Source organism: Rhododendron vialii, chromosome 13a (assembly GCF_030253575.1).
Source record: "Rhododendron vialii isolate Sample 1 chromosome 13a, ASM3025357v1".
Classification (NCBI taxonomy): Eukaryota; Viridiplantae; Streptophyta; class Magnoliopsida; order Ericales; family Ericaceae; genus Rhododendron; species Rhododendron vialii.
Window position 1 is genome coordinate 10,673,502 of NC_080569.1, and position 14,148 is coordinate 10,687,649.

At 39.1% G+C, this 14,148-nt stretch overlaps 1 protein-coding gene across 1 annotated transcript; it reads left to right on the forward strand.

Annotated features, from left to right (window-relative positions):
• The first annotated feature begins 1,662 nt into the window (after positions 1-1,662).
• On the forward strand, positions 1,663-14,148 carry LOC131314904 (uncharacterized). Its single transcript, XM_058343825.1, has 19 exons — positions 1,663-2,069; positions 3,080-3,183; positions 3,426-3,512; positions 3,631-3,706; positions 3,809-3,883; positions 3,974-4,027; positions 5,664-5,723; positions 5,898-6,014; positions 6,477-6,571; positions 6,688-6,893; positions 9,232-9,329; positions 9,652-9,755; positions 9,905-10,070; positions 10,413-10,535; positions 10,880-10,962; positions 11,377-11,518; positions 11,599-11,628; positions 11,831-11,901; positions 12,915-14,148. The coding sequence occupies exons 1-19, from the start codon at positions 2,031-2,033 to the stop codon at positions 13,744-13,746; spliced, it is 2,562 nt and encodes an 853-aa protein (XP_058199808.1). The 5' UTR covers positions 1,663-2,030; the 3' UTR covers positions 13,747-14,148.

A 14,148-nucleotide genomic window follows, 5' to 3' on the forward strand; every position in this document is an offset into this window, starting at 1 on the left:
TAAAATGGTTTACTCATATCGTGTTTTCACATTACGTGGTGACTTCCGAGTCACACTCTTAACTTCTATGTTTACAAAGCAAATTATTGACTTTGGAAATGGATATTGCACTATTTTTAATGTTTTTGAAACAAATTATTAGCATTCACCCAACAAAATGGCTACAAAGCCATTCGGAGGAGCCTACTAAAGTGCTTAATGAACTATGTAAAATGAACGATCTAGGTAATAATGACGAGATATCGAGTCATATTACCACGGTGCTCTACAATCCCGGGGAGCATTAGGTGCGCTGCACGAGGATCCTTAGTTCCAAGGGATTCACCTTCTTATTTCTCAATTTCCATTTTAATACGAGCGCTCATCTCCATAAATTTTGCTACTTGCAAAATTTAAATATCATTGAGCGACACGTTTGTATCCATATAAACGATGGCATGATTAAATACCACATATCCATAAAGTTATCCAATTCGTTCTTTCTTTTAATTCAAAAAATCTTAATTTCAGTTATCTCACGAGGCGACATGTTGTTGGCAAACGGGGCCTTAATTAGTCAATGTCCATTAAAGTTTAGGTAAAGAAGTTTGAAAATTCTTACTGTGGTTGGTGCCCAACTTGACAATTGCCAAGATTACTTATTGCAGATTAATATGTAACCCGTTCCGAATAATTATAGGCATCATAGTTGCTATAGGGCTCGAGTAGTCGAGTGGCATATGATTGCACGTCGGGTGGGTTGGGTGTCAACATAGTTGGGATGTTTCATGTTCGTTGTGATGCCGTTTGATTCTCTCGTCCTTTAGTCATTGCAACATCTTTGAGGTTCATTAATAAAATTACTATCCATTTGCTGTTCAAAATAAATAAATTAAGATGTGTTCCACTAACTAAAATAATTACTATTTTTCAAATAAGTACTTGTTTTAAATTAAATGTGACGTATTACGAGAGAATGACTTGTCTCGTGAAACAAAAAATAAGTACTTACAAAATAAAAATCTTAGCGGAACGGGCCCTAGGTAGGCATCCTCAGTTGAAGGGACATATAGGTTAAAAACAACATTCACATCCTATGTTACTCTTTCAACTATTCTATCCGTCCCAATTAAATAGTTCATTTTGAGAATTCGTATCACTTTTCGAACCAAGGGTTTTTATCTTAAAGTGTTCTCCGCCTCTAACTTAGTGTGCAATTTTTCCCATCAAATGATCAAAATTAATTGAAAGAAAGTTACGTGCAACTTAATCTTAAAAGGCAAAACAACAACCTAATTTTACTTTAAAAAAAAAAATCACAAGAACGTCGCTGTACCAAGACCTCAAGCTGTTAGCCCGTTAGTCCACGCCTATCCCTTTGGATTTGGGTTACTGAGACTGAAGCGTCGTTTTTGCTCAAGTTGATGGGATTACTTATTTGCCTCCTCCTATGTATCATTTCATTCACCATCCTATCAAGATTTAAAAAAAAAAAAAAAAATTGTAAAAAAATTTGAGTGGGAGGATGTGGAAGAAGTGTGTTTTTGGCGTGGAAATAACAAAATTTGAAAAAATATCAATCCACCCATCCATCACCACCATACATACATACATGGTGCATATACATGCATGCGTATAATCGTAGTAGAGTATTTTTACTAATTTATTTGACCAGATATGATACTCCTACTGCTACATGATGCGCGTACGCACACACACAATACGCACTGTTTGGCTCTGCGAAATCCGAACCTGTTTGTATTTTTTGTACTTTTTCGCCTCCCTTTCTCGCTCCACCACCATCGCCCTCCTCGTCTCCTTCCCTTCCCTCCATCGATCTTTTCGGCTTGGCATGCTTTTGACCTCCTCCCCCTCCAGATTAGGGTTTTTGCTGTCCAAAAACTCCACACACCACCACCCCTCACTTGCCCAACCCTACCTCCAATATCGACCCCTTTTCTTCTTCCTCCCCCTCCAATCGACTTAGGGTTTACAGATCTGAACTCCCCTTCTAACCCAGCCACACTCGTACACACCCGTATACCTTCACGATGTTCTGGAAACTCCCGGTCCTTTCTTCTTCTTCTCCGGTAAGTTGTCTTCCTGCTCAAGATGCTAATGCGCCGTTTCTTTGCCCTTTCGTGGTTCGGTCTGTGGAATTCAATTTGGATTGGAAGTTTTTGTTGCTTTAAGTTCGTATTTTCATCGTCTGAAGTGGCCGTATGTTGTTTGTGTTCTTGATTCTTGTCGATGGAGCTGGATTAAGATAATATGGTTGCTGTTATTAGATTTGATGCTTTAGAAACCTTAGGTTAAGTGTCTGTCACGACTGATCGATTGAGTTATGTAATAGCTTTGTCACGTAATCTTTTAGCAAGACCCTTCCTCGGCCTCTCAAGAATTTAGTAGTTTGGGATGTTTCTTTAAGACGCTTTCACGCTCGCACTTGCACTTCAGCTCACGCAGGTGTGCGTGTTATGTGGCTTTGACTTAGTGTAATAGCCTCGTTCTGGAATTTACTGCAGGAAATTTGTTGGGGATGGGGTGGGGTGGGGTGGGTGGTTATTTGTACTTGTGTATTCCAAATTCATTGCTATTGTGCCCTGTTATAGCAGATAGTAGCTTGGTCCAATCTTTGAAGAATTCACTTAGAGGGGCTTTAATTTGTTTTGCTGAATGAGTTTGAAGTGATGCAGTTTTCAGTTCTAAATCAAGTCACGTACCTGCAGATTGGTTGCCGAGTCAAAAGGAGAAAATATGATAACATAGAATATTTTGAACTTTTCTACTGTCGTTTTCTTGTACCTAAGGACGAGCTCATCACGATCTTTGATTTACTTTTGAAGGACCTAGTTGTGTTCTTGTGTTTGTTTTCCTGGCCCCGCTCACCATCCCACTGTCTTTATGACGGTCCATTATTCCGCTTTAAAGCCCCTGTTTCTAGGTCTAGTTTGTTCCATTTAGAGTAAATAATTGCTCTTTATAGGCGGTGTCTGGAAGTTGATGGTTTATCATCCAGCATTTTGTTACTGGCTACCTCTTTTTTGCTCGCTCATAACTGGTAATCCTTCGTTATTCCTTGTTTTGGTTTTCCCTTCAGGTTGAGTCAGTATTAGACAAGGAAAATTTCACATTGGAGGAGCTTCTGGATGAAGAGGAGATTATTCAAGAATGCAAAGCTTTAAACAGCCGTCTCATTAATTTGTAATTATTTACTCTCAACAACTTCGTAATAGAAGTATTCACGCCATCTCCTGGAGGAATGCAATTTAATTGACACACACTTGTGGCTCATTTTCTTTTCCGCTGTTTTATGTTATACATAAGCAAAAAATGAAGCTCTATGATTTTTCAGAAGTCAACATGCTTAGTACAAACTTTATGGTTATTAGTAATGCTGAAGTTGATTCTCGAAGATAACTTACTCTGCATAAATGTTTTATTAGTTTGCGGGACAGAGCTCAGGTGGAGCAGTTACTGCGTTATATTGTCGAAGAACCTCCAGAGGATGCCGAAAGCAAACGAGTCTTCAAGTATGTTACTATGAGGCTGTGCAACAATAAGCTTATCTATGTTTTTCTTAGATTATTGCTGTACTTGTTTTAAGATATGTATATGTATATTGTTTATAGATTGTTCTCTTTTATCTAGGTTCCCCTTCATTGCCTGTGAGGTATTTACATGCGAAATCGATGTTATCTTCAAGACTTTGGTTGAGGAAGAGGAGGTATATTTTTTGTTATTATAACCGTATTTGCTTCATAGCTAGTTTCAATGTTGATTGGTACTAGTTTCTTTCCCTAATATTGCATGTTTATCTCAATTGCAGCTAATGAATCTGCTCTTCTCCTTCTTGGAACCAAACCGCCCACATAGTGCCTTGCTAGCTGGGTATTTTGGCAAGGTATCAATTGGCTTAATCACATACTCACGTCTTTTGTTGTTTCTTTGTCCTTGTTTGTACTGTGTGTGATTAACTTTTTCATCAATTTAGGTTGTTATATGCCTCATGGTACGGAAGACGATCCCACTTATGAATTATGTTCAAGTGAGTAAACCCCTCATGTTCACATAGTGCATAATGGTATTCTTAATTTTGCATTTCTTTTCTGATTCTGTTGCAAAATTTGGAAATCGTCTTTTCAATCGTAGAACTTTATGTTACCTGTCCCGTGCAATTGGATATTGGGACCTTGTTTGAGTTCTGCACACACACTACTAGAATGGAAATCGGCCATAGATATGGTGGCTCTTGCTGATCCTACTTGATGTCTTGTAAGGATTGTTGAATCGAAGCTCTTATGCACATTATTATTTACTGTCATGATTAGAGAAGTTATTAAGTTGATACTAACGCATGGGTTCTTGCATCAAGATGATATATGACTTTTGCCAATTATGGTGACATGCAAAGATGGGCTGCAAAAGCTTTCCATGTCTTGCTCAATGACTACAACGTTTTCAATAGTTTTACTAAATGTTTCAGATGATGTGATTTGAAACATTTGCAAGATAAAGTTTCTCGTTAAATTTGAGAGATACATTGGATGGGTGATGGACATGTTAAATGTAGATGACTGACAAATCCATATCCTTTGTAACAGTTGGGAATCACGAAGTTATCAATATGCATCGTATCAGATGGGTCGGATACTACATCTACGATATCTGTTTATGTTATTCCCTTATTGTTACTATGAAAAAGAGGATGATATTCCCAACAGTTGATATCTTGGAAGTTACAACTAAGATTATGAGAAGCCATGATTGGCAAAATATCATGTGGAAGACCCATAGATTGGATTTAGATGTGGTTGTTTGGCCAAGCTATTTGGGTTCAAGGACCATCTGGAACTTCATCTGTGGTTTGGACAAAGTTCTGTGAAGCTTAGCATGGGCTTAGATTAGTAAACCTAATGAGAGTCCCATGTTACACGGAGTTGGTAGGGGTATAAGCATGTGTCAGGTTCATCTATTTATCATCTCCAAGGGTACGGCTAGTATTATAATTTTGAGTATATATTTTAGAGGATTCTTGGGGTTAAATGGTGTTTAGAAACTAAATAAAGCCTTTTATGCTTGAAATGTAAGTCTTATGCTGTTATAGCTGACGTATTGGTAAAAGTATTAATATGTTGGACTCACTACTGCCATGCATGTAATATGCAGATGAGGTATAGAGACTATAAACCCCTTTGTAAGTATAAATGAATACATGTTAGAGCCAAAGTGACACAAGTACGAATTTTTTCGTGCAAAGTCATGATTTGACAAACTCAAAATAGAAGGCTTCCCTATGAGGAATTGGGGCCTCCACTGCATGTGATGAATGATGAGGGGGAAAAGAGATCTTTGGGCTACAAGCATGGTGAATGATGTTGGGCCCTTGGTTTGGGGGTCAATTCGGGGTGTTCGGAAGGCTAGTTGTAGGATAACTGCTGAGATTAAGTTAAGGACGGAGAAGTCAGCTAGGAACTTTAGAATTACTTTTGGCCTTCTTGGTGAAATACTCTTTTTGTAAATTGAGTTAGATTGCACTTGTTGCATTGCATGCTAGAATCAGATTCAGGTCACAGCAAAATGACAGTTGCAGGTTTTTATGAGCAATCGAAATTTCTTGGACAAACTTCTATGTTTCTATTCCTTGAGCTTCTTTTGATTTCTAGCCTCCCTTGTTTTTACAGGGCCATCAGGATGTTTTCCGCCAGTTGGTTGATTTGATTGGTATCACTTCCATTATGGAGGTAAGGATGGAGAATTGGTGTTCAATATTTCGGTTTGCTCTCTCTTGTTTCTAGCATCTTGCATGTTTATGGTTAATTGTACTTGCCCCCTATAACAAACCCAACCAACTTCAAATATGGATTGGATTTGGGTTTGCGGTTACAATCCTCTCTACTGATGTACTCTTTATGCAGGTTTTGATTCGACTTGTGGGGGCTGAAGACCATATTTATCCCAATTCTCTGGATGTGCAGCAGTGGTTGGCGGATAGCAATTTACTAGAAATGATTGTGGATAAACTATGCCCACCTGTAAGTAAAGTTGATATATGTCCTGTGTGCAGTCAAATTTTGATGTAGTAGGCTTTAGCTGTTTATCTTCGCTAGACATCAGTCTTCTACGTTAACAATGAAAATTCTCGCTATTCGTTACCCTCTAGTATAATGTTTGCGATAAATGGGTAACTTATAGGATGCCTTATGCTTTGCATTCTCCATCTGTTGCTGATGGAGCAACAGTTGTGCATAAATATGCAGTTCTATAAAGCCCCTTGGAATTAGGGGGAAGGAAATGGTCGTCTATACCATGTTTGGAAGACGACATTGACTCTTGATGGTTCAGAAGTGTGCATGTCAACATGAAATCACAAACCCAGTTTGTGGTTTCTCACCAGCTGTTACTCCTACATAGTTTGCGGCATTTTGGTTTGAATAGTTGCTTGTTTTCACATTTATTGTATCAATTCATTTGACCACTTTCTTGAAATTAAACAGAGTCCTCCCGAAGTCCATTCTAATGCAGCCGAGACTTTATGTGCCATAACTCGTAATGCCTCCTCAACTCTTGCTGCTAAACTTTCTAGCCCGAGGTTTGTGGAGTTTTGGTTTTGATATCTCTTTGGAACTAACCTCTGGTCTCTTTGTTTTTGTTTGATGTGATTCATATGAACCCTATTTGGTTCTGATTTTTTTTTTCTGTATGCAGTTTTGTTGCTAGGATATTTGGCCATGCACTGGAAGACTCAAATTCCAATTCGGGCCTTGTCCACTCTTTATCTGTGTGTATTTCTTTGTTGGATCCAAAAAGATCTGTTCCTTCTCCGATGCTTCATTCCTTCCGAAGTCAACACATGTACGAGTCACCCACACCTGTAAATCCTGAGACTGTTGGTGCAATGCTTCCCAAGCTTGGTGAGTCTTGCATAAAATTAGCTTATTTTTGTCCTGTGATTCGAAAACTTTCGCCTTGTTCTTCTGTTTTATGTGCTACTACAGAGCGTACAATATTTGTTTGGGAATAGCTCGTGACCTAATTGCATTCTTATTTACTTACTTTAAATAGTAAATAATTTTTCTGGAGCTGATTTCTTGTGTTTCTTTGCTTGGATTTGGTGTACTATCCTTTGTTCTTTGTGAGCTCCATAGCTCATATGTTATTATTTACCGTCACTCTATTGATGTGAAAAGGTGGTGCTAAACTGTTGAAAATTCGTTGATGGTTTGTTTTATTCACCTTCTAGTCATTTCCCGAATATGATATCCACATTTCTCGTTGGTTGTAAGTTTCCTTTTCGGTGATGTTTTCTTTTGTATGGGATAAAACATTGGTCCTTTTCCCACATTTACCTGGTGAGTGAGAGATGATCACATACAAGAATGTTTGTTTTGATGTAAGGACTAAGGTGTATATGGCTATTTTTGTTACTGGTTTCCCATTTCTTCCTTGCGATGCTTAAAGTCAGTAATGGTAGGTTGTGGAGTTTCTACACCAAGGCACATCTTGAGCCTTTATCTTTCCATGTTAGTTATGGATGAGCTGACTATGTATATTGAGCTGGTGTATGTTGTCCGCAAATGTTATTATCTTTGGTGGTATGACTTTATGCTAAATTAGAAATTTTGAGAGAAGTGTGGGAGTCTTGTGGAGTTGAGAAAACATGCAATAACGGACAATGAACAGTTTCACTACCTAGGTTTGATTATTGGCAAGGATGAAGGGACTCGTTTAAGCCCTAGGGCCTAGAATCAGCATAGGTTGGCTCAGGTGTATACGGGCTCTCTTAGATTATTATGTAGGTGGACAACATGTTGGGCCACTAAGTGACCGTACAGATTATATGAGTGCATTTGATATGGATGTTAATATGGATGTGAGGTTCGATTGAGAGAGCAAATCTGAATTGAAAACATTGTGAAATGGTATGTGTAATGCCAATTGAAGATACGTCGAGAGAAAACAAACTTAAGTGGTTTGGTAACAATGGTAAGGAAGAAAGATAGGATTCTTGTCATTGAAAATTTTATTGGGATGACAGGACCTAAATCGACATGAGATGATGTGGTAAAAAAGGGTGTAAATTTCTTAAGTTGACAAGCAGAATGCAGAAAAAGCATTCATGTGGCCATACAACAGATAAAGAAAACAAGAGTCATGTAGGCGACTCCAAATGGCCAATTGATTCCTTGAAGGGGTTGGTTTGACCTTGTTAATATCGCACTCCTTCAGCCATATATCATCCCTTTCTCATTTCCTTGGATTCTTTGTACAAGCATTCATCCTTTTTATTTGCTTCCTCTTTACTTAAGTTGCTTTTTTACTTTTCTTCACCGTCAAAAGGAAGAGGTACTATTCCCATGTAACATTTGCGGAATTAAAAGAATAGGTACGTAACGCGTTTGAGGTTGGTTTCGAGTCCCCTTGCAAAAATTGCTTTATGGCGAGGCCCAAACCCTAGATAACCAAGTTTTTGACTACTCTACTCCAGGTGTAAGGCTCTCACAGGGCATCTAATGTGTAAATATGAGCCTCTAGGCCTTGCTATATGCAAGGTTGCTAACAAATCGGGAGTTTTTCTCAGTGGTGTTCTTGGTCCTTTAAGTACACAGTTTCTAAAATTTGTTCTGGTGTTCAGTTGTGGGATAATAGAGGAAACCCAGGAGGAAGGCTATTGTTCAATGTTCTTTAAAGATCTTAAAAAATTCCGTTGTTGCTTGATGACCTAAAAATCTCAAAAGCAACAAAATACCAAATTGATTGTGAAGCTCATGTCGATGGACTCTTGAACTCCCGCTCTAAGAGATAATATTAGATGCTTGGACCCTGTTTTTCAGAAATCTTTTCTCAGTTTTTAGACAACATGCCTTTGCAAATATGATTATTGACCTGGGATTGCTATGGTTAATTGTGCAGAGCATTATGTCTCGATTTATGCATTTATATTGGAGAAATTATGGCAAAGATACTTGTCCACTTTTTTTTTTTTCCACGGATGATACTTGTCCTTTGGGGCAGTACAGATCTGAGTGATTGCTTAGTGAGTGGCGTGATTGCCTTGGCATTGCCATTACATAATGGACAAATGAGAACTTGGTGCATAAAGTAAACAGCTTAGAACTGCTTAACTATAACCCCCTCCCAATCCGTTGAAATTCTGTGAGGCGTTTAAGCTCTTTTTTTTCCCGATTGGCAGGTGTGTAAGCTATTGAGTTTCCCCTGAGTACTCATTAGCCTTGGACATTTTGAATGCAGGTGATTTGTTGATGCTATTGAATGTTTCATCAGACGAGAAGATCTTGCCTACAACATACGGAGAATTGAGGCCTCCTCTTGGGAAGCATCGCCTAAAGGTTAGTTTGTTGTCCAATGACGGCAGTTGTCTATTATATCCCTTTCTGTTTCGTGAGTTTGTTTGTCTTGGAAACTGAAATGATTAGAAACGACTGTTAATCCCATCTGATTGATTTGATCGAAGTCAAATTAAATAGCCTTGCTGTTAATTACTAAATGCCCCCAGTCTATTGTATAGTTCACCAGGATTGCTCAGAACTTGGTCAAGGCAGAAGATAAATATCTCTGACTTGTTTTTGTTTGCTCTTCTAGCAGGCTATCTTGGTCATCTTTCATTCTTTATGTTTCTTGTCTTAAAGTTTTATGTTTACCTGATTTTAGATTGTGGAGTTCATTGCGGTGCTTCTAAAAACTGGCAATGAAGTTGCCGAAAAGGAATTGGTCACCTCTGGGACCATTCAGAGAGTCCTTGATCTCTTCTTTGAGTAAGTAATGTATTTTGTGTTTCTGATAGAGTTTATTGAGTTCATGGATCGTTAGAGATGTGGTGTTTTCTTGAGTAGAACCTCTTTCATTTCCCGATACCTGCTAAAAATGCATATTGCTCACATCACTATTATATTGATTGATGCAGGTATCCCTTCCATAATTCATTGCACCATCATGTGGAGAGTATTATAATTTCGTGCTTGGAGAGCAAGAATGATACAATTGTCAATCATCTTCTCCAAGAGTGTAATTTGATTGGAAAAATTCTTCAAACAGATAAACATCCCATTGTTTGCAGTGATCTATACCAGGTAGGTAGAAGCTTTCTTTCTTCCAATGAAGAATGTTCATCTTTGGCAGCATTCTCTTGTAACTTAATTCTTCGTAATTGGCAGCAGTAATTGGAATTACAACTTAAGACAGAAATAGTTGATGAATGCATTTAGCCTCAATAGCCTACTTGTGATGTGATTTGAAATAGTGAAATTACCTAGGGGGGTTTTTTTTTTTAATACACAGTATACACATTTTTTTCCTTTTTTTTGAAACCATCTGTTTAGATCACATAGAAATCTTCTTTTCATAAATGTCTCACTGAAATGTTTGCCTCCCGAGGTTTTGGATTTGATATTTTGATTACTTTGATTGTGTAGCCAACATTACCTGCTGCTGGGAGACAGACACCCCGTGCAGGAAACCTTGGGCACATAACACGCATTTCCAACAAGCTTGTTCAGTTGGCAAACAGCAACACCCACATTCAGACATTTCTTCAGGTTGGTGACAGGCTGGAGATACCTTTCATTGAGTCTTGACGTATAGTGACAGATTCTAAGGTTATATTTCTACGTATTTTTCTTTGAGTTCTTACGTTTGAGAACTGCTCTAAGGTTACGTTTTGGTTAAATTTCTGCTACTGGCGGTTAAAAGTATACATGACTCACTTTGTAAGGTTTCAATTTCTCCTTGTCACTATTGCCATGGTTCTTGCATCTAACGTTAGTGAGCTAGCGAGACTGAATTTCTTATGCTGATTAAACTGAGCAGGATATACTTTTGTTTGAGTTGTTGAATGGAGGATACATTCTTGACTAAAAAAAGTCTCACTTTTGCTCTTCAGGAGAATAGTGAATGGAACGATTGGCAAACCACTGTGTTACATGAGCGTAATATGGTGGAAAATGTCTACCGATGGGCTTGCGGGTATGATTCTTGGCTGTATTTGTGTTTAACGCAAACCAGATCCTTAAACCGAGCTTTAATGCACGTGTTTGTAAATCATAATTATATCGATGCATAACAAAAGGAGATGTTTGTTGCACTGATAAAACTCATCGTCAAACTGTTGGTAGTTTTGCATCCAATGTTTGAGGCATTCTCAACTTCACCTGCTAAAGCATTGGAAAGTTACTCCGTAATTGCTAACTTTGATATGCCAAGGGAAAGTTCACTAACAAGATTTTGATATGCCACAAATCTGTAAACCAAATAAATCACGGTCACACAGGGACAGCACCAAAAAGATTTTTCTAGTCTAGGTTGTCCCTTCTGCCCCCCAGATTTGTGGCCTGTTTCTTTGTGATGGTAATTTCTTTTCTGTTCTTTTAATATGTTCAGGCGCCCGACGGCTTTGCATGATAGGACGAGGGATAGCGATGAGGAGGACCTTCATGACAGAGATTATGATGTAGCAGCTTTAGCAAATAATCTAAGCCAAGCATTTAGATATAGTATATATGATAACGAAGATACTGAAGAGGTATTAGTGGATTCAACTCATACTTTCATTCTCTTTCTTTTGTGCTGACAGACTCTTTAATTGTTGTTAAATGATTGCAGGGCAATAGGGCTCTTGATCGAGATGATGAGGTAATATTTCAAAACATTTGTTTCTTCTTTCACCCTCTTAAAATTTATGATCCTTTTCAGTTTTCCCCTGTGACTTTATGGAGTAGGAACTGAAGGGTGGTTAACATAGATCAGCATTAGTGAAACTGATGGTGGAATAAGTCTTTTGTCCGTTTCTCAGTATATTAAATTGACTGGTCTTATTTCGATTTACAATATGCAGGATGTCTACTTCGATGATGAATCTGCCGAAGTTGTGATATCATCCCTCAGGCTAGGAGATGACCATGGGAGGTGCGTTTGCAGCTTATATTTGATGTTCATCTAAGAATGGGTCCTCAAATGACTGACGAGCAGTGTTCTAAAAGTCGGCAGCCTAGGCCGTCTACTCCCCGCCGAGGCGCCAGGCAGTGGTGTAACGCCTAGATTAGGCAGCCAACTAGTTGGCTCCTAGGCAGGGCTGCTTAGGCGAACGACTAGGCAATGGGCAGCCCTTTTCCGCCCGACTAGCGCCTAGTGACTTTTAGAACATTGTTGACGAGTTATCAATTTGCAGCTGGGTAGTAGTTTGCATGTTGGGTCCTGCTTAGGCCTGTAGAAACGAAAACTTCCTTCCACCAGACATTCTTAATTCTCTTATGCAAGTCCTTGCACACCTCCCTCACTCAAAAGAGAGATTGAATATGGACTGGAAACCCTGTTTGTGTCATCTTTGATGTCGTGGATACCTAGAAACAAGTTTAGAAATTCTGTCCATTCTTCAACGTTTTACTGGTTGATGAAATTGTTTAAAGGTTATAAGTAATTAACTTTGGAAAGAATTTCAGCAGTGTTCTAAAACAAGGAATTAATCGGCGATTAATTGCTGGCGTGCCTATCCAATTAGGTCCAACTAACAATTAATCGCCGATTACTAATTAATATGCACTGATTAATCGCCGATTAATTGCTCAAAGGTGGCCGACGGCCCGACTAGCGCCTAGCGCTTTTAGAACATTGAATTTCAGAGATCTGAAGGTTGCTTGCCCTATGTGTTGGATCGGGAAGGGATAGCTATGTTTAAATCAGTAGAATCAGCATACTTTAGTAAAACTTGCATGAAACAGACTACTTCTGTCTAATGGGGGTTGCTATATGGAACTTGAATTTGGGCTTGTTTTGGTAGTTTGTGTTATTTTTTCATGCTGATGATTAATGAGCATGCTCCTATCGTCGAATGTTGGATGAGTACTCATAAGTTACCCTAGAGAGTGTTTTAAGTCCGTAATTTTTTTTTCTTATTATTTTTTTTTCTTACGTTGCTGCAGTTTGTTCACGAATTCCAACTGGTTTGCATTCCAAGATGATAGAATTGGTGATGCTCCTATGAGCACATCCCCCACGGAGGTGATGGATGAAATTAACTTGAACGGGACATCAACTAATGGCAATAGCAGTAGTGATGATGAGGTGGTGGTTGGAGAGGACGAGGAGTTGACTGAAAGCAAACCTCCTGCAAATAGCACATCAAGTCTCGACACAAAAAATTTGAACGGATTTGCCGGAAACAATTCCACAAATGGAGACTCATCCGTTCCACAGAATGAAAACCCAAGCGCTTCCGGTGACATGAGTTTCTTACGATTTGAGTCACCAGAGGAAGACCTGTTTGGAGACAGGCCTTTACCCGAATGGGTGGGATGGGGGGACCCATCAGATTTTCAAGTTGGTGGGTCCAGTGTAAATCCATTTGAAGATCCTGAGATTTCTAGCATTAATCTTGCTGATCCAGCTGATGAGGGAGCAGCAGCAAACGTTAGTTCTCCTTCTAGTGGAGAAATCCTGCCAAATGGCACTTCAACTGCTATGGACTCGAGTGACGGGCCATCGGTGGGACCCGATCCCAGTCAAAGAGCTGCTCCGGTGCCGTCTTTGTTTGAAGAGGATGTTGAATTTGTTGGAGTGGAATTAGAGGGCACTGAAAAGGCAATGGAACAGGCTCTGAAGGAGGGGATTGTCGGGGAAGCAGGGCCTTTGAAGAGGAACCTTGTGCCTAAGGTGCAAGGGAAGGAGAATGAGGATGAGAGCGGATCGGGAATGAAGGAATTCAACGACTCCAACTATTGGAGGGTTGATCAAGAGGTTGCTGTTACAGAGTAATGTTGGGTTTGATAGGGTTTGGAAAACCTAATCCCGAAATTCGGGATGGATGGGACGACCAGCGGTCCCATTTTTCTGTTGGTGAGGAGGGCTAACGCAGCAGACTTTATGTACAGTAATTTTGTTTCCGTTTCGAGTCGGAGATTGGATGGTAGGGTATTTTATGCTTTTACTAGTGTTCATTATTTGGTACACTTTAAAAATGGTCTATTATTCTTTTTCTTTTCTTTTTTACACTTGTTAGTGGTTATTATTGTTACTTGTTCGTGGGGTTTCCTCATTCCCGTTATAGCAGTATCTGTATTCCTTTGTCGCTGGACCTGTATCTGTCCCATTGTTCATTCCGAGAGGAACAGAAAAACACAAACCTATCTCGAATGCGTTTCAAGTCATATTTTGTCC